This window comes from Sclerotinia sclerotiorum, genomic scaffold (assembly GCF_000146945.2).
Source record: "Sclerotinia sclerotiorum 1980 UF-70 scaffold_10 genomic scaffold, whole genome shotgun sequence".
Taxonomy (NCBI): domain Eukaryota; kingdom Fungi; phylum Ascomycota; class Leotiomycetes; order Helotiales; family Sclerotiniaceae; genus Sclerotinia; species Sclerotinia sclerotiorum.
The window spans coordinates 969,432-993,129 of record NW_001820826.1 but is presented as its reverse complement, the minus strand read 5'-3'; the positions used below and the strand labels follow the sequence as shown (position 1 = coordinate 993,129).

The 23,698-nt window shown below is 41.6% G+C and overlaps 8 protein-coding genes across 8 annotated transcripts; 4 read left to right on the top strand and 4 right to left on the bottom strand.

Moving 5' to 3' along the window:
* Nucleotides 1–1,438: 1,438 nt before the first annotated feature.
* SS1G_07884 (predicted protein) lies at nucleotides 1,439–1,963 on the bottom strand (the record flags this gene model as incomplete). Its single annotated transcript, XM_001591208.1, has 3 exons — nucleotides 1,439–1,665; nucleotides 1,725–1,735; nucleotides 1,923–1,963. The coding sequence occupies 3 exons, from the start codon at nucleotides 1,961–1,963 to the stop codon at nucleotides 1,439–1,441; spliced, it is 279 nt and encodes a 92-aa protein (XP_001591258.1).
* A 2,179-nt stretch (nucleotides 1,964–4,142) lies between these two features.
* On the bottom strand, nucleotides 4,143–6,507 carry SS1G_07883 (hypothetical protein; the record flags this gene model as incomplete). The annotated part of the gene is made up of 2 exons (XM_001591207.1): nucleotides 4,143–5,340; nucleotides 5,387–6,507. The coding sequence occupies 2 exons, from the start codon at nucleotides 6,505–6,507 to the stop codon at nucleotides 4,143–4,145; spliced, it is 2,319 nt and encodes a 772-aa protein (XP_001591257.1).
* A 604-nt stretch (nucleotides 6,508–7,111) lies between these two features.
* On the top strand, nucleotides 7,112–9,722 carry SS1G_07882 (predicted protein; the record flags this gene model as incomplete). The annotated part of the gene is made up of 2 exons (XM_001591206.1): nucleotides 7,112–7,311; nucleotides 7,616–9,722. The coding sequence occupies 2 exons, from the start codon at nucleotides 7,112–7,114 to the stop codon at nucleotides 9,720–9,722; spliced, it is 2,307 nt and encodes a 768-aa protein (XP_001591256.1).
* A 527-nt stretch (nucleotides 9,723–10,249) lies between these two features.
* SS1G_07881 (hypothetical protein) lies at nucleotides 10,250–12,148 on the bottom strand (the record flags this gene model as incomplete). The annotated part of the gene is made up of 2 exons (XM_001591205.1): nucleotides 10,250–11,374; nucleotides 11,492–12,148. 2 exons carry the CDS (start codon nucleotides 12,146–12,148, stop codon nucleotides 10,250–10,252), a joined length of 1,782 nt encoding a protein of 593 aa, XP_001591255.1.
* A 536-nt stretch (nucleotides 12,149–12,684) lies between these two features.
* On the top strand, nucleotides 12,685–13,847 carry SS1G_07880 (predicted protein; the record flags this gene model as incomplete). Its single annotated transcript, XM_001591204.1, has 4 exons — nucleotides 12,685–12,708; nucleotides 12,909–12,970; nucleotides 13,475–13,519; nucleotides 13,610–13,847. 4 exons carry the CDS (start codon nucleotides 12,685–12,687, stop codon nucleotides 13,845–13,847), a joined length of 369 nt encoding a protein of 122 aa, XP_001591254.1.
* Nucleotides 13,848–14,344: 497 nt separating this feature from the next.
* SS1G_07879 (predicted protein) lies at nucleotides 14,345–14,710 on the bottom strand (the record flags this gene model as incomplete). Its single annotated transcript, XM_001591203.1, has 1 exon — nucleotides 14,345–14,710. The coding sequence occupies one exon, from the start codon at nucleotides 14,708–14,710 to the stop codon at nucleotides 14,345–14,347; it is 366 nt and encodes a 121-aa protein (XP_001591253.1).
* A 3,960-nt stretch (nucleotides 14,711–18,670) lies between these two features.
* On the top strand, nucleotides 18,671–20,266 carry SS1G_07878 (hypothetical protein; the record flags this gene model as incomplete). The annotated part of the gene is made up of 4 exons (XM_001591202.1): nucleotides 18,671–18,685; nucleotides 18,857–18,924; nucleotides 19,166–19,642; nucleotides 19,696–20,266. The coding sequence occupies 4 exons, from the start codon at nucleotides 18,671–18,673 to the stop codon at nucleotides 20,264–20,266; spliced, it is 1,131 nt and encodes a 376-aa protein (XP_001591252.1).
* Nucleotides 20,267–21,151: 885 nt separating this feature from the next.
* Nucleotides 21,152–23,178, top strand: SS1G_07877 (hypothetical protein; the record flags this gene model as incomplete). The annotated part of the gene is made up of 2 exons (XM_001591201.1): nucleotides 21,152–21,325; nucleotides 21,406–23,178. The coding sequence occupies 2 exons, from the start codon at nucleotides 21,152–21,154 to the stop codon at nucleotides 23,176–23,178; spliced, it is 1,947 nt and encodes a 648-aa protein (XP_001591251.1).
* Nucleotides 23,179–23,698: the final 520 nt, after the last annotated feature.

Genomic DNA, 23,698 nt, shown 5'->3' with positions numbered 1-23,698 from the left:
GAGCAGAAAGAGAAATGCATACACTGTTATCTGAACAAATTATAGAGAGAATTAGTCGAGACGACAGAGTGATAGAATGATTAGATAAATCAAGGTGTTGAGTAATTGGATGTGGGCACTTCAAGGAATGCTTACCATTAATAAACTTGACTTCTCAACAATGATAATATGCACAACCTATTATGCAATAGTTTCTCTGAATGGGAACTGAAGTCCTCAAGATGAAAAAAGTCAACAAGCAGGGTTGCTGTGGTGCTGTTCTTGTCTGAAGGAGTAGGAGAGTAACTCAAGTCCGGGAAATTTTTGAGGTCGAGCTTGTACAGAAAAGGAGATTGGAAGATTCAATCTACACTTAAGCATCCAATTGATCCAGTTGATTGAGTTGAAGTTTCAAGTTCGAAGATTCCAGGGCCTGCCCAGTTGCCTTTGAAAAAATATCTCCCCGATTAACTTTTTTCCAACCACAAGCTAAACCAACCATCTAACACAATCACTGGGTAGAAGAAGTGAACTTTATATCCGTCCAATCCTAAGCTATGAAACCATAGAAAGTCTAGTGATTATTGGAAAGTCTCTAAAGGAAAGTCGTCATGATTCAAGTATCCAGACAAGAGATTTTTTTTGAACGAATGTTGATCCGACCCTGATCCAGTTTTGCTAAGTTGAGTGCATGGAAAATGCAGGTTCCTAATCCGTATCCTGGAATAAGCAAAATAGAACAAGGTGCCGCTCCTTTGGAAGTTCGAGGTGCGGAATCTAGTGCGACAGGCCGTTTATTTCCTAATTCAACAGTCTGACTGCAGTGCTCTTAAGTCTTCTGAGAGTTGTCGGCCGCTATTTATTGCTGCATCATGTATTTAGTACCAGGTAGTGTAATGTGGGAAGAACTGTGAGGGGTGATTTGGAGTAACGTGGGGCTATGGAAATGTTGTGCATACAAGATGGTACAAGGTACACATAAGTGTTTTGAAGGGAATTTCGTGAAAGGAGAAGATTGATGGGATGGATGGATGTCGTAGTATCTAGTGTCAAATACGAAAAGGACGTTCTTTTGGTGAGATTGAATGTAGGTAATTAGGAGGACTCTTAAGTAGGTATCGAAATGAATGTGAGTGTAAAAATCTAAAATTCCGATGCGAATGAACGGGGGACTGAGAGACGAAGAAGAAGAGGAAGAAGCAACGAGCACAAGGGCCATACGATAATTAAGAATTGAGCAAGTAAGACTTCTTTCTTTCTGTATTTCATGAAATACCGCCGAGAATACTGGGTAATATGGATGCAAAGACTGGTTTTTATTTACTCTGTGGTTGTTATCGTCGATAAATAGAAGGAACCTATATCATCGTGGCTTCTTCATTTATGCGTCGCGGCGATGATACTAGATAGATCATAGATGACATCAAAATCCGAGATGCAAAGATTCAGATCTTAGATATCACCCTGAAACCTTAAACTTCCATGCTATTTCAAATACCCATTTCTCCTTATTCAAGCTCTTTCTGTCTGTAGTACTATACATAAGGAAAGACAACGAGAAGCCCTCGCCTCGTGCGAAAGGGTTGTCACTGACATATTGAGGCTGGAGTTGCGAGTTACCCGCATGCTCGTTTGTATCCCTTACCTCACGGATCTTCTCCAGCAGTTCCGTACCAATACCCTGATCTGATCATTTTTCCATCATCACTTATTCGGGACAGATTAAAAGATGTCTCAAGATATACCTGGTACCGTACTGATGACAAGTTTAAAGATGGATGAGATATCGATGTGCGGCGCTTCGTTTGGCTAAAACCAATGAATCAAAGGATCAATGAATCAATCAATCCGATTAGTTCATCTAGATCCATATTTCATTATTCATTTCATCCAATTATCTTGACAGCTGAAAGATCCATGAATGTGGTATAGGTAAGTCCTACTTGCCGGGTCTTGGCAATTGCATTGGATCTGCCCCTTCCATTTTACGAAAATGTGCCTCTGGAAAATACCTAACCTCAACGTCCAGCTTCCACCGCTCCTTCTGTACAACTTCTTTAGATTCTCTTTCGTGCGGTATGCTTTCGTTGATGCAATCACTGTGTTCTTTTTTGGTTTTTTTTCTTTTTCATTCTTCTCATATCAAGGTTATTAGCTTTTTTTAATCGTCGGATTAATACTTCTTTCCACCCAGTGGCTTATCGATTGTTTCCCTCTCTATATGTCTCATCATAGTTTGACATCCCACATTTTGACCGTCATCAAGCTTTATGCAGCATATGAATATCGATTTAAGAGTTGTTATGCTTCGATCCCAATCTATTTCGAGATTGAGAAATCCATCATGGCTCCTCTTTCCTTTCCCCTCTCGTTCGCATCAATCATGTCGACTTGCGCCGGATACTGTACAATAAAAATTTATGCATAATCTACATTTGGGTCTCGAGTCTTCCATGGAACGGAACGGACGTTGTGTTATTCAAGCTGCAAGAAATCTTCCGAGGCAAGCTTTTACTCAACCCTACTTCGGAGGTCACCGAATAAACAGCTGGTTTTTATCATGAATTGTTTCCGTGTCGTGTCGTGTTTCCTCCAAGGTGCCGTTTCATTCTTTATTCTGCATTCGGTAAATCCTTTAGTTTCATAACTTGCCCCCTTTCATTTTGTCAGCTAGCACAATGCTCGTCGACCTCTTTCATGGCCATGCTTACAATCTGCAGGAACCAAAAGCAGAAGATCCACTACATATTAACGGAATCCACCTTGTGTTTACACTTCCACAATAGGGCTCACACAAACATCAACCCTCTCATTGAAAAATCTTTCTCTCAAGCCGCCGATGATCGTCCATCATTTGTACAACTGAATTAAGCTAAACATACAATACCCCTCTAGTATCTGCACCCAGCCGTCTATCGGGCTCTTCGACAAAGTTTGAAGGCACCTGCAATGAACCGATATCAATCATGTGCCAGAGTATCTTCACACCATTTCATGAACCATGATTTCCACAAGTTAACATCACACAATGTTTCAGATGGCTGTGAAAAGTTTCACACATCATAGGGCAGAGATGTTTCTATGATGTCTATGTTATTCATGAACTGAAATTGATGTATCATCATATCACCTTGATTCCTACCTACCTGCCTCCTTTCAATATCCCGAATTAAGGCTTTTCATCAACCTCTTTCATCAGTGCGTCACGATGAGTTTTCTGGTACATCAAAATAATTGATTCAAAACCACAAATGGTATCTCGGTCAGTTATCCACGATGCATACACAACTATATGTATATTCTAAGGATTAGGTAGCCTGTTCAAGGCAAACAATATCTGGTTTGAAGATTGATTTCTTTCTCTCGACTACAATATTTACTTTCTTTTCTTGGGGTCTTAGATGGGCCAATTCTGAGAATCACAAAGTTCACACACACATCTAAACATGAACTAGTTACCGGCAGATATGATATAATTATGAAAAAACAAAGAGAAAAAGAAAAGATTGATTCATAGCCATCCAATTGTATATCTATGAAAAAAAAAAAAAAAAAAGAAGAGCAGGAAAAATTAAACCTAAGATAAAATATCTCAAGATATTACATATATTATAAACAGGTTAATTTACATAAATTACAATCTTCAAAATCATAAAACTTCACCTGTATCAAGGAAATCTTTAATTACCCTATCTCTCCAAATCGAACTCATCAATCCTTCAAAAACCCAGATATTAATTAATCCAAATAATTCCTCCTTAACGCTTCAACCCCGAGAGGAAAGGAGGAGATGGAAGAGGAGAACGAGAAGGGGAAGTTCTTTATATATTGGGGTGATAATGATTCTACGAAATGGAATGAAATTAATAGAATCAATGAAATCAATAGAATATATATTTTGCACTTTTGTTCAGTAATATTTGTTATTTATGCTAGGCTATGTATGGTATGATCTCATATTTTATAATATGACTGACTGACTGACTGACTGATTGATTGATATAGTCTGGTTGTCGAATAGTATGGTGAAATGGAGCATTTGCTTCCATATATTACTAGGTATATATTTCCATATATGCATACCTGTTTATCCAGTTCATCTATCACATCTATATTCATCATCCAAGTCCCTCCAAGCCCATTTTCATCTTCATGCCTAATCCCTACTTAACGGCAATAAATCCGATTCCATTTCTCGCATGATCCGCCGCCCTATTCATAGCCTGTTCTTCCACGTCCGTCCATTTAACACTCAACTTATCCCATTTGGTCGTCTTATACTCATGTTGAAACTGTTGTTTCATTTTTTGATATCTGACCATTTCTTTTGGATCGCCTGAGCCGCTGTAAATGATGAATGCTGTGCAAGGGGGAAGCGATTCGTAGATTTTGTGGATGCGCTGAGTGAGAGCCAGGGTTGCTGATGCAAAGGGGTCGGATGGGTGGGAGAATGTGGCCGCGTTTGTTTGTGGTGGCTCGGTGCTTGTATTGCTTGGCGATTTTGAGTTCTTGGCAACACTGATATCCTCCATGGCGTTTTGCTTTGTAGAAATGTTGGATTCAGGGGTGTCGGGTGCTGGTTTAGGGTTTGACTCTTCCATGTCAGTATCTACTTTCATGTTTTCGCCGCTTTTAGGAGCTGTGATATTTTCCTCTACTGCTGTGTCTGTTGAATCTGCAGCACGAGGAAGTCTCTGGTTGTTCCAACCCTTTAGATCCTCTAACTCTCTAAATCTTCCCCAGACGAAATCTACACCACCACCAGGAATCTCCTTGCCATCAGTATCCCCATTTGTAGCTCGAATGACACCTTCCATGACCTGCTCATCACTTTTGCATCCAACGGAGAAGGTTGCAGCACCACCAGGACCTCTCTTTGGATCACCCCAATCAATAGCAGCTGATGATTTACCATCCGTAAAATCTGGTATGGATGATCCTCCCTGGCTCTTATATCGAACGCCTGCTCGGGCTAATCGCTTGAAGACGTTCTCACCTTGTGAGTCATTTGCTCCCCAGTCAGATCCCTTCTCACACTTAAGCTTTACGAGATCAAGACAAGTTCTTGCGTCCTCAGTCGAGTCATGACCAGTTGCTCCATGTCCCTTCTGGATCTCTTTGCCGAGATACTTTTGCGCAAGCCATTTCAGGGAGGATTTGAGTGGTGGACCACGAGGATGAGGATATATAACAGCAGTATCGATAATATATGGATGCGTAAGTTTGAGGGCTTTAAGGTCTGAGTCGAGGGAATGACCGATCAAGATCGAACGTGAGTGAAATAGTTTGACTAGTCTCTTCTGTATGTCTTGTAATGTTGTTGTGACTGGAGCAAGCATTGATTCTGTGATACCAGAATATCTAGAAACCATAAGCAACATGATTAAACGAAGAAATGAAAACTTACTGAGTGAGATAATCAATGATTGGCTTCTCGGGTTTTACAAGCTCATCAAGTACAACTGATCCGTCCCAACTAACAATACTTATGCGCGTGAGTGAGAACTCATTCTTGTCAGTCATACACATTTCACAATCCATAGCGAAGATCTCTCTGCCAGCTGTCAAACTTCCTTGCTCAATCGCATCATCTGGGACGGATCCTTCATCAAAATTGTTGACTTCTGTATCTACCCATCCATGAGCCTCGTCGACCTCCCAGGTTTTTCGCTGCTCCGCCAAGTTATTTTTATCGATTACCTCGTTGTAGGATGCGGGATGAAGGGTATAACCATTCTCTTGGAGGTCTTCTGGCGATGTGAGGAATTGAGTTATTGGCGTGCGATTGTTCTGCCAGCCATTAGGTTCTCTAGCTTTCCTGGGACCTTTCCCATTGTTATTCTTGTTTTCTTGGCTTTTAGTTACAGGTGCTGTTAGCATAGCATGTAAAGGGGAATGCATCTTTGCATATTTCTTGTCTCCTGGTGTTTTGACTGGCCATATATACTCAAACATATCCGCAAACAACTTTAGATTTTCAGGCAGAGCTTCAGATTTTAGCTTGCGGGGCAGATATTCATCCGGGGAATGTCGACGCCCATCAGAAGCAGGTTTAGTACCGAACATAGATTCTTCAAGTCCAGGGACCATAAGTACGACAACTTTTCGAAATTGTGGTCGATGGCGGACAGAAACAAACTGAGGGGCCATGCCATCAGCAAGAAGATAGAGGACTAGACATTGCAAATCTCCAATCTTGATTTGTCCCGACAGTCGAGACTCTTTTGCTGAGAAAGTAATAGCAGGGTAATTTCCATTTCCAGCCTTTGGTATCTTCTTAGCTTTCTTTTTTGGTCGCCTCTCTACTGTTTGCCATTCTTGCGCAGAAGGCTTCTCACCAAGCTCTTCTTTAGCTGAAGACTTTGATGATGTCAGGTTGAATTTTGGTAAATCTGGTTGACGAAGCTCTGATGATACTTGCTCCATAACAACTGAATTGGATTCCTCTTCTTCTTCATACTTGCGCTTCTTAAAATTAATATCCCCAGCGGATTGCTGCGCCACAGCGGGAAGGTCTGCGACAGTCATTTTGAGGATTGTCGTAGTTGGATAGTTGGATGTGCGTGTGTCGGATTTTGGATAACTTTATCGAATCTAATCGGGCGGTGAGGTGGCAGAAATGACTTACTCTACCTGATACGGAAAAGCGTATTGTTAAGCGCATTTTTCGGATTTATGTTGAATCTGCATCCTATTCTAATTCACTTATTATAATTACGAGGAAAAAGCGGATATTTATAAAGCAGTTTATTATATCGGCTTTGCTGCATCCTATATCGCCAGTTTCATCACTCTCTCCAATATGTTTGTGCGTGCAAAGTCGATTGAACAGTACTGTATCATATTAAAGAAGGATTCGAGACACGAAAAGACGCGACCGCGCGAATTCAGCAGTACCATTAACCTACTGCACTTGATTGATTGATCGATATAAATTTCCTTCCTTTTTAGTTCAAATTTTATTGTATCAATCAACAACTGTAACTCCAAGATCATTCCAGCTTCAGTAACTTGCGAGTCCATTTTCGACTGGCAAAATCAAACAGTTCTTCTAATTTTCAAGATCTCACGTCTTCTCAAACATATCCTTGCACGAAATCTTTACCTGCATCAGTATACTACTGCATTTAAGATGTCTCCAGATGCTGAAGTTATCATATGCTATTGCCTAAAGTGCGGTGTCAAGCTTGGCGGTTTTGGAAATTCATGGGAAGGCCTTGGAAAGACTTATTACATACCTAAATTCATTAAGGATGTCACGGGATTTAAAGGAGTTGGTGCTATCAAATTGTCAGACGGACCACTGCAGGTGGGAACTGTTATAGAAAATAGGTATGTGCCCTGAAGTTCGATCTTGTATTTGATACTCATCTATACTAGTGCTCTTCAAGATTTGGCCTGCTCAGACTGCCATGAAGTACTTGGCTTGCGATGCGATAGTGCACCAGAAGGTCACCTGTTGAAGAGGTGTGAAATGTTTCCAATCATGAATATAGTACATTAGTTAATTTCTTGATAGTAATCAACTGCTCTTATGCGCCAAGAAGTTATCAATGGAGTCGCAACGAACAGGAGAAAGGGCAGTATTATCTGTCACAAAAACACATGACCTAACGAAATCATCAAACAAATTAAGGTCTCTATCCAAGAGACCATCAATATTTTCACGCGCTCCTCGCCCCAGCGATATACCACGCCAGAGTGTCGAAGAGCCTTTCACCCCAGCAGTATCTTCACCATTGATGCCTGACGATTCGGCTATGATGGCAACCATACATGAGCAACGAAAGGATATTGATCGTATTGATGCTGCTTTGCGTCGCTTCCAAAAAGATATGCAGGATGTCAAATTATTTTTACAAAACATTCGCCAAGAAATGAACGAAGTCCAGAATACTCGCCCTGTTACTGACAGCGTCTTTGAATCCTTCCAGGAAGATGTCCTCTGCGCGAGTGAGAAAGCCAGTGGGGTGGATGATCTTCGCACAGAGCTTTATTCCTTACGCGCACGGGTTAAGGATATGGAAAAAGCTACTCGCCAGGCTCTTGTCTCGGAGAATCGAGTACTAACAACCCCAGAACTTTCTGATGAATCGCAAGGACGAGATATGCAGAATTCAATACCAATTGGAACATGGAATCAGCCTAGTGATGTGAAAGGTGCACTAATGGCTGGACGTAGCGGGGCTTTGAATCGAAAGCGCCGGTATAGTGAGGCCGAATCCGATCAGATGGACGATAAAGCTGCAAAGCTAGCAAAATTTGGGGAGTACAAACGCAGGAAGGAATTGGAAGGTCGGCAAGATGGAAATACAGGATCAAACTCAATAACTCCTACTCGTCTCGCAACCAAAGGACCGGCCACGCTTTCACAGCCTCGTACCGAGTCTCCCATTCTAGGTCTTTATGACAAGAGTGGTGATGCTGATCATACTAAACAAGACGATAATGTCCAGCATATGGAGCAAGATATGGAAAGGCAGATACCGGAGTCACCCTCACAACAAATAGACACTGAATTGACCACTCTTGATGAACACAACAACATTGAAGAAAATCAGCGTCTCAAGCGAATCTCGCAGGCTACAGGAAACCAGATTCCGGAGTTATCTCAAAATACATCCTCACGATCCTCCAATATTCCCTTTAGGACCTCGGGTGGGGACTCTTTCACATCTGACCTGCCACAAAATCATTTCCAAAGCCTAAACCAACGAATCGAAGTCCTCAACTCTTCACAATCAGGATTATCCCAGAACACACAAGAGCAACAGCTTCCAGCCCAGCCGCGCCGAGGTCCTGGCCGCCCTAGGTCTGCAAATAAACCAATTCCTCCTGCTGATAGTATGCCTCATGCTCACCGAGGTCCTGGCCGTCCTAGGTCTACAAATAAACCAATTCCTCTTGTTGATAGTACGCCCCATGCTCACCGAGGTCCTGGCCGTCCTAGGTCTACAAACAAACCAATTCCTCCTGCTGATGTTACGCTCCATGCTCACCGACCTCGCGGTCGTCCCAAGGGCTCGCTAAACAAAAATCATTCCGATAGTAATATATCGTTTCGTTCTAGTAATGAAGAATTGTCTACGCCAGGACGAGAGTTGCGGAGACGTACCATTCCTTTTCCGGGGTCGAGTCCGCCGGTAAAGGAAGTTGCAAATACATCAAGTAATAATCTCGTGATTGACTTGACCGAGAAGGGGAGTGGTGAGACTGGAGAGCTGCGGGAGATTGGAGAGAGCCCGATGGCACAATCATCCCAAGCTCAAGAGGATCATTCTCCTTCACTTCAAGATGTGGAAATGGAAGATATATTGCAGCCTATTAACCCCACGAAAAGACAAAGAAGAAACACCCGCAGTTCTCGTCATAGACCTTCCGTCGATTTAGACGAAATTCTCAATTCCAGACCCGCAAACACTAATAGTGACATTGCTATGGCTTCGGAGGAAAATGAACGTGCAGGAAACCAAGCCAAACGGGACGGCAGATATCTAAGCGGGTTTAATGGGACGCCTTCCGATGAGGATGAAACGTACACTGAGAATTACGATGCTGACAAGAAGGGGAAGCAACATCAAGAACGGAAAAAAGAAGATGAACGGGAGGAAGAAGGGTGGAGAGGAAGAGAAAGAGAACGCGAAATGGACAAAGAATCGGAAGAGAGAAGAAGAAGCACTCGGACGAGGGAACTAGAGAAGAGAGAGGAGTTGGTTAAAGAAATGCTTGGGAGGGATGATTGAAATTAGGGTTACAACATGGTTTTGGAAGATTTTAGTACATGGAATGAGGTGTCATTATCCTTCTCCCTGATTCTTGGGGTGTATGAGTGTAATCCGGGATTCGGGGTTTGCCTACTTGACGATCATCGACGGAAGGGGAAATGGAGGCGAACCAGTTTTGGCGATGATATTAGGCGGATAAAGGCGGTAGAAAAGGATAATCTTGATTCATAATTCTCTTTCACAATCAACATAATACAAAGTATTCTTTGATTATAATCATGTTATTTTGCATGTCTAGTATCATGTTTCATATCCTCTAGCTTTGTAAAATAATGCATGCATCGCCACAAACTAATTTTTAAACATCTTCCTGTCCTACGGGAAAAGATGATTGTTCTGCAAATCGCCTGCTTGTAATCGTATTGTAGTTATTTTTGTCCCGCTCAGTCAGGTGCTGAGTCATATTCTATTCCGTCTGATCCATCTTAAGTCCTCCTATCCCCTCCTAACCTCTTACATCTAAACGCCGATTTCATACCCACAATTCACAAGTTCGTAACCTCATGCACGGTCTCCCTCTCACGCGCCACAACCTTCCACACACCATCCGCCAAAGCCCTTAACCCAGCCCCCAACCTCTCCGCATAAACCTCTCCCAATCCATCCATGCCCCCTCCCCACTCCCTCAACGCCCTCCCCACGACTCCATCTCCCCTTCTCCCCTGAATCTCCTCCACATCCGCAATATCCATCTCCACCCCCCTCATAACTTTACTATCATCCCCCCAACATTTATTCCCCGTCTCCCTTAACGCATACATAACCATCTGACACGCACTCACCCAATCTATTTCACACAGAACCTTTGCATGCACGCCGTTCTCCGCTGCGAATTTCCTAAGAATTTCCACATCATAGCTTGCCATTATTTTGAGAAGACGTTGCAGAGCTAGTAGTCGAGTGACTCGTTGGGGATGATATGGACTGGGGTAATTTATGGGATCTGTATGATGGATTAGGAAAATGAGAATTATTAGCGCAGGGATATATTCTGATTTTTCTAGATAGATGAGATAGATTTCGTTGAGAAGCATGGATAAAGGTTGTTGCGCATAACGCTGTAACAGAATGAGGTCGTTTAGGTTTCCTAGTGCTTCTTTGAAGAAATCGAGACGGTGGTCGATGTTTTGGTGGTCTTTGTGGGCGTTTGATACGCTTGCTTCGATATGACGCTGTACGTGGAGTAAAGAGAAGAGTTGAGTTACAGTATTTGGATCTTCTTCTGCCACGCGGGATTTTGCGAAGTCATAGGTTGCTTGAAATGGGACCAGCTTGTCGAGTATAGGAGTGAAGATGGTGGGATAAGTCATAAAATTCTCGTATATGCTTTGAAAATTCGTGCAGCGGGAACACCGACATTTGAAAAACCATGTTTCTTCTAATGCCGCCTGGCGGACTTCTTGTCGTTGTGTTTCGTCGATGTACGAAATGAAGATTTGTTCTCCATTTTTGATGGGGAAGAGAGCTCGGAGGGTAGCACGCTTTCCATCGAATGTGATAGCTGCGTTGGGATAACAACAGTGATTAGCGCGTGCTAATAAGGGATCGAGACAAAGGCCAATTGGTCCATTGCCGACATTGGACTCGACGCGAAATGCATTGGTGGAGAGCTATGGGTATTTATTAGCAGGCATGTAAAATTAGAGGTATTTTGTTATATCTACCCGACAGAGAGCCTCTAGAGTATAGTTCGCAAACTCTGGTTTCAATTGGAGAAGATTTATTACAGCATGTGCTTGCAACAGGAGATCATCCCACTTTGAGTTGTTCTTTTCAAGATCGTCCCGGTGAGACGAGAGCTCCATAAACGATGAGTCTTTGGTTATAGATACAGGGTGGCTGATCAGTTGGATTGTGGCGCGCACAGCTGTAGGAAAAATCTTGTTCGAATTTTGTGACTGCACATCCTTGCATTGTTGCCCATGGAACGAGCGATCCAGATTTTCGCATTTCTCGTCGCAATAGTTGACCGCCTTGCAGCCAGGACAAGTTAGAGTTGCCTTCTTTGACCGACATCTTGAATAAGCACAAGCAGTGTTTATTTCTGCCTTGTCGGAAGTTTGAGCGTGAGAGTGCTCAGAGGGCTTTCTTGACTTTAGATAGGCACATTCTGCTCTGTGGGATCCTGATTTTAATGATGATTTTTCGCAACCATCACAACAAAAATTTACAACACCACATTTGGAGCAGGGTCTTAGCTCCAGATCTTCTCCTCTTTCAACAAAACAATTGGCGCATACACGGTGTAGTGCTTGATTCTCGGTAATCAACAAAAGGGGCTTGTAGATGATAATAATGGAATCCCCAGGATTTAAATTGACTGTTGAAAAAAGACCGTATCCCAGGTCATTATCCGCGCTAATTCTTGTATGATTTATTTCCATTTGCCTTGATGTTGCTTTTATGGGGTACAGTTATCGATGCACTTGGATGTGGGTTGTGAATAATGTTGAAAGTTTGCTAGTCTATCGTTGATCTTTACCTTAACCTTATCCTCGCTTAGATAGCCAATCATTGGACGACCAGGTTATAGTAAGTATAACAACAACAACAAGATATTGTCTGCTGTTATATAGCTAGACCATTCCTCAGAATATTTCTTAGTCTTCAAAAGTTAATAAAAATAAGCTTGGAATTTGAAATGCTCCATATTTTGTCTAGAGACTGCTTAGTTACATCTTCCCTGATACCTTATCGAAGTCGATCTTGCCCTTTTCTTGCGATTAGCTACCTAGCGCTATGGCTAGCATGCATATGGAAGCCCTTCTGAACATCACTACGTACAATCCTTATTGAGATTTTTTCATTAGTATCGAATAAGTCAGGATCATTTGATAGCCATCTCTTATTTATCCTCCATTGTCTTTTATAGGCATCTTCTAGTCAGACTTGACTTGGTGCAAGTGGGAAATCAAGAAAAATGCTTGAAATTCCAGAGATTGATGTAGGCATGAACGATGTTGCGCTGCATGAAAGATAGCCAACTTGTAAACTCTTGCAAAGAAGATACTTCATGGACTTCTTTGAGTAGCAATAACTGTCGGAATATACTCCCCAAGACCAGCGGGGCTGCCCTATATCTGGTATTTGGTAGCGCAATAGTGTAAATCTCCCATTCCTGATCAGCTTTCCTTGCTATTTCAGAAAAAAGGGAAAATATGTACTATCGTTTACGCTCTAGCACATGGCCGAACGGAGATTGGAAAGTAAGCCTTGGAACAACGTAAGATTGCATTCTTCAAAGTTAGTTCCGCAAGCTGGAGGATAATTGGACGCAAAAGATACCATTTGCAGAGTTCACATATGCCAATTTTAAGCATTCAGCTATTGCATCCCCCCGTTTGAAGCTACTTATGGCCATATCCCCGAGGCTTTATGGTGAGAGCGTCTCTGCAGAGGGTTAAGTACCAAATATCAAGGAATGCACCCTAGCATCCGAAAAGCATAAGGGAGCTTTACAGTAAAGACGGAAAGAAGTAGTGGGAACAAAAAAGGCAATGCGATAAAAGATGCCAATTAAAAACTTTAGCATTCAATGAAAGACCACATTGTCCACCAGAACCTGCGACTAAAGCCTGGAAAACTAACACTTGAAAAAATTTGTCCATTGAAAAAGATCGTCAAATGCAATAGCCCTATCGCACACCTTCATCCTAATCATAAAGAAACATCGCGTTGGATACACCCTTGCTTTAATCTAACCCTACCAGCGCCGATAACGATCCTACCAAGTATTCTGAAGCAGAACTTACAAAGTTAGCTGAAGTAGAAGAGATAGCTATACACAAAGGTGGAAGAGGGGCTGGCTGGCTGGACGAGTACTACACTTGATAGCAACAAGCTAGTGGAAAATTATCACCAAAGCCTGAAGTAGAGAAACCCAACCGCGGAGCAAGAAAACTTAACACAGCAGCAAAACCGGAATCTGTTCCTAGTGGACCAAGATGGCCAAAGAGAGGAACTATGGAAATAAAGGAAAGTACTGAAACAAGTAACTTAGATCTAGGGAGATACTCTTCTCCAGGCATATTCTTCCTTTATGAAGAAATTCCTTTGGCGTTTATCGATATTCTACAAGTATAAAGTTTCATCGAGGTCTGACTATAGGATGCACAAACGATTTCAATCATGAATGAGTGTAAAGGACTTTGAATTGATGCTTTACAACCTACAAATGGAAATTATAGATAAGGGGCTCAAGGCCTAGCTAATTAGGAATTTGGCGCGAAATAAGATGTAAAAAGAATGAACCATTAACCCTTGAATGAAAGGTATGCCATTAGCTGTAAGAAAAAAGGTTCCTCCGTCATGTTGCGTCATCCTGATAAATTGCACCAGCCCTTTATTGACTCCAGAAACGCAGATACTCGAATTTAGTGGGGGCGGAAGTCCAGCGGTGTCAAAGCATCACCCAAAACGAGTATGCCAGAAAATGTGTGCCGTGAACCATAAATAACCGCAAGAAGAATATTCGCTAAACCTCCATGTCTGTTCATATAGCCCTTCCCTATGATGAGAAAGACCGCCGGAGAAGCCACCCGAAACTGCGACTGCGACTAGAACAGTAACCAGAACGGCGACTAGGCTGCTCGGCGCTGGGCGTTGATTTTTCGTTGGTATTTGGCCATGAGTTTTTGACGTCGGGCCTTAGCTCTTTGGCGCTGGGCGCCGAGTTGTTGTTGAAAATTAGCCTCGAGTTGTTGGCGTTGGGTGTCGAGTTGTTGTTGAAAATTAGCCTCGAGTTTTTGGCGTTGGGCGTCGAGTTTTTCGTTTAAATCGATGTTGTTCTGAATAGCATGCCGAACAATTCTCTCTTGGAGATCATCAACCTTGCCCTCCAGATTATCGATTCGCTCTAGCTGGATCTCAGTGAATTTAACCATAATGTCTTCGTCCTCAACTTGATCTTCGAGGATTGATAGCTGATGAGTATCATTATTAGACATGATTATTTAGTGATAGATAGAATCAAGCCCACAGGTGGTGATATTTGTATAAGGGATCGGGGATTTCAATATTGATGAAGATGGACACTATTGAAAATAATACATACCTGTTTGTGGAAAGTCGAAGTCTTTTAAGTTGTTGATATTATTGAGATGATCAATGCTCAAAAGCTTTCTATTGTAGGTTGATCAACTTTGAAATAGGACATTGTTTAAATGTATCTAGATGACATCACAGCCTGTCTTAAATTATTATGAGAAAGATGATCAGTGGCTGTATGAAGAACTAGCGCCTGCACTAGTCTCTCGGCATGCAGCTTGAAAAGGCACCCATCGAGAGTTATCTATAACAATGACTTTTGAATTGATTCATGAAGCCCTTCACTACTGTAGATACTGAATGCTTTATATTGGTTGTGGAATCAAAGAAAAAGGAGCAAAAAGAGAACAAACTTTTAAGTCTACTAGCAACAGCACAGATTCACAACTAAGGTTCTAAATCTGCTTTTCAGAAATAAGGGGAGCCACTACCTTTAGTTGATATCAGCAGAGAATAAGATGGATACAAGTGATACGCTAGCTGACTGGTTCGCTGGCTCACCCATTAGAGCGTCTAAAATCAAGGAGATAAAGGCATTATTTGGTTCAGTGTCCAAATAGCAATGCATTCTTAGATCCATTGTAAATCATGCTATTGGACGAATATCATCTGAACTAATACATTTGCAATCATGCTGCTTTCATGAAGTTGTAGTAAACCATAAAATGAATAACATAACCGGGTCAGATTTCCGTGTAGAATCATCAATAGCATCTGAACGTTTGTACTAATCCTGATAAGATTACTCCAACTGTCAAAGCTGCCATAGTGTCTGAATAATTTTCATGAAGGAGGCCGTATTAGCTGGAGATTTGCTAGGCCCTGTAGCAATTATTTGAGAAGCTCATTCCTTCATTGTAAGAGTTCTGGACTCTACTCACTGCACAGTGTAACGTTTTTCACCTAGAACCTTAATTTATTCACTTTTTCAAATCTTTATTAATTCTTTTTTTAAAATGAAAAATAAATTTCTTTTGAGAAAAACTTAAGATAATTGTGACGGAAATCCCTGCTTTCCTCCCACCTTTATTATATAAGAAACCTCAGGTACATTAACCATGTCCACACATGATACGATTACTCGAGATTAGTATGCGATTTAGGTGACCTGAGGATCAGATCCGGACAAGTACTCGGTATCAATGGTTATCGGTAAAGTAAGATCATTGGAGGAATAAATATGACTTCTTTTTGCCTAGCCATTGCGGCTAGGCCATTCATTTGTGTATATATAGAGTAGCTATCCCCATCTACAGGTGCTCTTCACCTGTAGATTCTAAGTTAAATACAATTGCTGGTCTATAAACACCCTTTTGGTCACAATAATCAATTAAAATTTATAAAAAATTAATCAATTTACTTTTAATAATTTTTGTTAAAATATTATAAAAAATTGAAGACAAAAATTATAAAATTCCAAAATTCTTATTTATTTTGTGTGGGAAAAGCATTATACGATGAAAATTTTGAAATTGTAAAACCTTAAGTATTTTGTAACGATACTGTACTGGAGGCAGCGGCTGCCTAAGGTTTCGTCTGGTTGGTAGTTGTGGGTTAAGGCTTTATCACTGGTCTTCACTTGGAAGTGAAGTCGTTACTAGATCAAGTAGAATGTAGGTAAACTAATTGATAACTAAGTTGAGCACGAAGCTCCTAAACTATGAAACTACTCTGACTATATAATGAACGATAAAGGGAGCCCCTAGGAGCTTTCTGGCTCCTAGGGCTCCTTATCACGTGATTCCTGATGGTGCGTGCGCATACGATCTTCAGGTGACCAAGATCACATACTAATTCGATGAAATCTGATCGTGTTTGCACAAGGCCTAAGCTCTCCTAATTAATCAGTTTGCTACCATCGTAACACCATCAATCCTAATTGTGAATCGTGACATTAATCAAATTGATTGAAATTTGAAAATATTATAATTAACATTTATAAGATTATAAAGTATGTTCTTTTTTTCATTTTTTAATGTTTTTTTAAAAAAATTATAAATATGTCACGATTCATTAATTCACGTGACCTTGAGGACCTTTTGGACCTTAGGGTCCCAGAGGTCCTCAAAAGATGATATAGGGTATATAAACATTCATTTAGTCTCGTAGTTAAGGAGCTTCGTGCTCAACTTAGTTATCAATTAGTTTACCTACATTCTACTTGATCTAGTAACGACTTCACTTCCAAGTGAAGACCAGTGATAAAGCCTTAACCCACAACTACCAACCGACGAACCTTAGGCAGCCGCTGCCTTTAGTACAGTATCGTTACAATTAAATATTGAAGAAATTATTCAATATTGAATTTTATGTAAAAAAAAAAAAATGACTTTTGCAGGGATTTTGTCACAAAACGTCACGGTGTGCGGCGAGTAAAGTCCAGAACTCTTAGAATAGAATAAATCAAGGAATAATACTATCATTAGGACTAAAAGTACTTTACACTGTCAACATTATCAAATTGAAACCAACACATAGATACTCTTAAAGTCATCTACAGGTCTGATGACAACACAGCTTGGAACACAGCCTTGAAAACTGCTAAGACTTTAGCTATATGTACTACAAAGATGTACAGGAACCCTTCCATGACCAGACAAGATATATGATGAGGTTTTCTCATGAATGAGTAGACCCTCACTTCACTAGATCTCAGTGCAAAATCAACTCTGTTCTTTTCCTTGGCTCAATATACCTGGATGAATCTCTCCATACAATCCACAAGTTTTGTCTGAATAAGAGACAGTCTGAACAAGGCCAGGAACCTAATTTTTCTGAGAGATCAAATGATTCAGCAAAGAAATGTTACTATTTTCTCGTGGAAGGAAGATTGTGAATAATTGTATCAAAAGAACAAAAAATCTATTTTGCCTTTCCACCTTGGTGCAGACGACAAAATGGAAAGGGGAAATTCTGATATAATAATCCTTGGAAAAAATCCTATCCAGATTCTGTGGATTTCAGTCATCCTTTTCACAGGTGAAATGATGGTTTTGCCTCACGAATTTTGCCTTCCGCATGGGAAAGAAGAGTAAAATGTAAAAGGAAATTTCCTGGAATAACTAAGGGAAGAATAATAAAGTAAAAGAGTTCTAAGAATGCAAAAAGGTCTGTTTTGACCCTGCAAATCATGTATGAACTCAAAAGGGTGTCAGAGTTTAGAATAGAGAAGAGTCCATAAAGATGATGATTTGATCTCCTCTTCACCAACTATCTGGTACTCATTTGAAACTCCCAACCCAAACTCAACTCCATCTACCTCTTTGGTTGAAATTTTGACCGTCTCACATTAGTCATCCTGGAAACTCCAGATGCAAAATTATTGAGGATCGAAGGAGTGGAAGAGTATGAAGGGGAAGAAGACGATGAAAGATAGTAATATTACTTTACTTGCAGTCAGTATAGCATTCATATTTCAATTGGAATATTAATACTCAAGATTCGAGAACTCACCGCAGTCCTCTTGCTTATCAATTGGCACATTCCGAATCTTTTCATTCCATACATTCCATATATAAAATAATCAAAGCATCGAAAATAAGATACCTAAATTCGCTTGGTCACTATGGCTTTTGAAGCCAGCCTTGTTCCACTCCAGTCAAAACTCACATCGAGTACAGCAGCGCTATCTAGTGCCGGACTCTGTACTTCCGATCTACAGCATTGATGGATGAAATTTCAAAAGCCTGTTGCTTACTCCCTGCGCCCTCCCTCATTCATTCCATGAAATCGTAGAAGATTTCCAACATCTTGCGTCGGCCAGCGTGCTCATACTATCACCAACGAGTTCATATTCTTTTGATCTGTTTGGAATAAGAAACAGCCTAAGATGGTAAAAAAAATTTAAATGAGTGAAACAGATGGCAGAGGAAGGAGTGAATTTGGAAAAATGGAAGATATAAGAGAGGTCATGCAAACGATTCATCCATTACTGGTTGGTTATCAACTAAAGAATTGAAGGAATTGAAGGAATTGAAAGAGGAGAGAGGAGAAGGAAAATAAGATTAGATATAAACGATGATCCCACCAGTGATCCTTGCTGACAGATTTATTTTGCGATTGGTCAAAAGGCGAGAGGGGTATATGGAGCTGCCGAATGCACTATCCTCCGAGTGTACTAGTGCAGCGCTAAGCTAATTCTGTACAAGTCTATTGAAGGAACAAAATTCGAAAATATTATTTTTGAGCCCATCCAAACTCGACTATCATAAACAATCTTCTTTTTCTATTTGCCCCATTAAATAGAAATCCCTTTCAAGTCGATTTCTTTTTCAATCCGCAAAGATGTAAGTTCATATATTCAAATGTAAAATCTATCATTTCATCAATTCAAAACTAACTAACAATTGCAAAAGGCATTTCGTCCGTCGTGCAGCTCTCCGAGCTGCTTCATCTGCCTCTTTCGTTTCTAAACCTCGCACTATCAACACTCCCTCTCCATTCCTTCTCAGAGCTTCAAATGAAAGAATATCATCAGCAGTATTCAGAAGATTTGCAAGCGATGATGCACATGCCAGAGAAGAAGAGAATGTAGATGCACAAGAGGAAGGAACTGTTCAATCAACTATCAATTCCGCCACAGAGACCGTCTCAGAGTATGCTGCTGAGGCTAAGGATACCATCGCACAGGCAACTGGATTTGCATCCAACAATCTTGGCTTTGGAGGCAGAGACGGAGGGTTTGAACGTCCTCCAATTGCGCCTAACAATGGCATTTACATTGGCAACTTGTTATTTGACATTACCGAGGAAGATCTCAAGAAAGAATTTGAGCATTTCGGAACCATCACCGACGTCAGAGTCACCAGAGATGCTAGAGGATTGAGCAAAGGGTAAGCCATAAGATATTGCCACACTCATAGATCAGATCTAACCATCTCTTCAGTTTTGCCTATATTGACTTCGCAGATGTGCAGTCCGCCACCGCTGCCATTGAAGAGAAGAACCAAACCATCTTTGAAGGTCGCCGACTTATTGTCAACTACGTCAACCAGACACCAAAGATTAGAGACCAGAACCCACCTTCCAAGTGCCTTTTCATTGGAAATCTCGCCTTTGAGATGTCTGATGCTGATTTGAACAGCTTGTTCCGTGAGGTCAGAAACGTCATTGACGTCCGTGTTGCTATTGATAGACGCACTGGACAACCAAGAGGTTTTGCTCACGCAGACTTTGTTGACGTTGACAGCGCCATGAAGGCTCTTGAACAACTGCAAGGCAAGGAGGTCTTTAACCGAAGACTGAGAGTAGATTACAGTGTTGGCGAAAAGAATGCTTCAAGCGGTCGCGGCGAGCGTGGATTCGGTAACCGAGGCAATGACCGTGGTGACCGTGGAGACCGTGGAGGATACGGCGGTGGCCGTGGCGGATATGGTGGTGACCGTGGCGGATATGGTGGTGATCGTGGTGGCCGAGGAGGTTATGGCGGTAACCGCGGAGGAAATGCATCATTTTAATGAAGAGGCTGAAGCTTCGGGGGTTATATCGACTAAAGGACGATTCAATTAACGAACGATTGAATGAATACATACTTTGTATGATGGATTTGGGTAGGCGTTATTCATCTATTAGAGGGGGATGGGAAGCCTCAAAAGTTGCTGAACGTCCTCTGCGGCTCTGCTTTTATGGACGCTTCCTCTTCTTTCATCTTGTATTAAAAACCCCTCAGAAGCTTAGTCGGTTGTAATATAGAAGGCTTTGATCTGATCAGCTATCACAACTTGAAGATCCAGATTCACGGCAAGAAGAACACACAGAAACTCCTCTCACTGCATGATACAAGAGCGTGAACATCTTTCTTTTCCAAAATGTGCAATGTTACCTCGGTTGATAGACTGCAAAGATAAAGTTAATAAATCTCTTTCGAGCTTATCGAACTTTCATATCTTCGTGCCTCGTGTTTTGAAGATTAATATTTGTGAAAAACCAAACATAAAAACATGTGACTCGGCTTATGTAAACCGCTTTTCGGCATCGGTGTCGTTCAGCCGAGGTGCTCCGATTGAATTTCTAATGAATGGCACGGCGACCCCACAGTTTCCACCCATCCACGTTCCCATGTTATTCTCCTGCATCCACTTAAACAACTCGGTCACTGAAACTTATCAGTAACGACAACAATTAAACTTCTATCATAATCACCAAAAAACAATTCATTCCTTCTTGTACAATATCAATATCAATATATTTGAGTCTAATCATATTTCTAGCAGGAGTTGTCTTTGAATATCAGATCAAACTTTTAGACTACCATCGATCACCTTGTAAGTGACAACGCAAACGTCGAAGGACGAACACATCATTGGGAGCTACAGAAGATACAAAATCAACTTTCATCAGTCATGTCGTTCATGGGTGGCGCAGAATGCTCAACGGCAGGAAATCCCCTTAGTCAATTTACAAAACATGTACAAGATGACAAGAGTTTGCAAAGAGACAGGCTGGTTGGTAGAGCGCCTGGAGGCGGTATGCAGGGCATGCGCTCAGGGATGGACATGAACGGCAGTCAAGATCATGTAGGTAGTCTGGGACAGCACACCTCAGTCATACAAGCTGTGTATCTCCGTGACAGTACTGACTAATACTAAATTGGCAGATGCTGAACGATTTCATGCAACAAAACGGCCAGCTCCCACCAGAAGCTTTTGCTATGCAACATGATCTTCACCAGAATGCGCACATGATAAATGGATCTCACTCTCCAGGTGTTGGCGGGTGGGCTCAGGAGTTTAACCCTGGGATGCCAGGAATGTCAGAACAGGCAAGGATGGAGGCAGCGTTTCAAGCACCTAAAGGTACAGCTTTCAGTCCTGCGGATTTCGCTAGATTTCAACAGATGGGGCAATCAAGCTCCGCGCGCTCTGCCAGTCCTATGACGCAGAATATGACGAATGGTTATTCCTATCAAGGCCCTCAAATGGGAATGGGCATGGGCATGGGAATGATGGGAATGAACAGAATGGGCATGGGCATGAACATGATGAACCAACCACAGTATCAACAGCCCGCGCAGAACTTACAACAGGATAAAGGGAAAGGAAAGATGGTTGAGCTCGATGATCAGAATTGGGAAGAGCAATTCAAGCAAATTGACTTGCAGGGAAAGGAGCTCGAAGAAAGTTTGGCGGCGGAAGGAGAATTAAATGAAATGGATAGGTCAGTCCTTGAATCCGAAACCAATGAATTTGGGGATTTTGAATCTATTTGGAAGGGCATACAAGCTGAAAACGCTGCTGCTAGGGAAATGGCTGGCGAAGCAAGCCTTAACGATATGAACATAGGCGAATTTGGTCAATGGGATGGATTTGATGCTGTAGGAATACATCAGTCACCATTCCGCGATCCACAACTCGGAGATTATATGTTTGAAAAGGAGAATATTTTTCAAGATATCACTAATCCATTTGACGAGGGTGTTCGGATAATGCATGAGGGAGGTAACCTGTCTCTTGCTGCATTAGCATTTGAGGCTGCAGTACAGAAAGATCCCCAGCATACCGATGCATGGGTTCTCTTAGGTTTAGCACAAGCGCAGAACGAAAAAGAAACACCCGCAATACGGGCGTTAGAACAAGCTATGAAAATAGATCCCACGAATCTTACAGCTCTCATGGGTCTGGCAGTCTCCTACACAAACGAAGGCTACGACAGTACCGCTTATCGTACACTTGAGCGTTGGCTCTCTGTCAAATACCCATCGATCATCCCACCAGGTTCTCTATCCTCGGAGAATGATATGGGTTTCACTGATCGGCATCAACTTCATGAAAAGGTTACAGACTTGTTCATTCGTGCCGCTCAGCTCTCACCCGATGGTGAACACATGGACCCAGATGTACAGGTCGGTCTCGGCGTACTCTTCTACGGCGCCGAAGAATACGATAAAGCAGTTGATTGTTTTACCGCTGCTCTCGCCTCAACCGAATCTGGAACGTCAAACCAAAGAGATCAAGTTCATCTCTTATGGAATCGTCTTGGTGCCACTCTCGCCAATTCTGGCCGTAGCGAAGAAGCCATCGCTGCATATGAAAAAGCTCTTACGCTTCGGACCAATTTTGTGCGAGCTCGTTACAATCTTGGTGTTTCTTGTATCAATATCGGATGTTACGATGAAGCTGCCTCTCACCTTTTAGGTGCATTAGCAATGCATAAAATTGTGGAAAATGAGGGCAGAGAAAAAGCAAGAGATGTGCTCGGTGGTGGTAATGTCAGTGAAGCGGATCTCGACAGAATGATTTCGCAGAATCAAAGCACGAATTTATATGATACATTGAGAAGGGTGTTTAGTCAAATGGGAAGGAGAGATTTGGCGGAACGGGTGGTGGCGGGTATGGATGTTGAAAGCTTTAGGGGTGAGTTTGACTTTTGATTGAAAAGCAGACAGTGATGGATTGAAGGGTGGATGTGAGGACATATGAGCGAATCAGTAGCGATCTACTTTAAATGAAAAATATGGGTCAGTATGTAGCCGACCTACACTGACTATGGAATGCATATGTGGACATCAAGAGAGAATGTATCGAAATAATCTTTAGTTTGTCTGTCAAATTTACGGGATTTGGAATGAATAATAACTTTAAGGGGTCGGCTCGGTTAGGCTATGCTGTACACATTATTATAAATGCATAGAAATTGAACAACATTCATAGTCTATTCCTATTTATGTGAAGCATAATTGGCTTGCATAGGATTGTGACGCTTTGTATACAAATAGGTTTTTATCATCTAGTAAGACTTACTATTATCGTCCAGCACCAAATATCACCCAGCACCAAATGTGATTAGGCAATATTATTAGCGAGATATCCAAGGGGAAAAGATATTACTGATTTAGATATCATGATGTAGGAAATTTGGAGGAAATTTGTAGGAAATGGTGAAGGATTTAT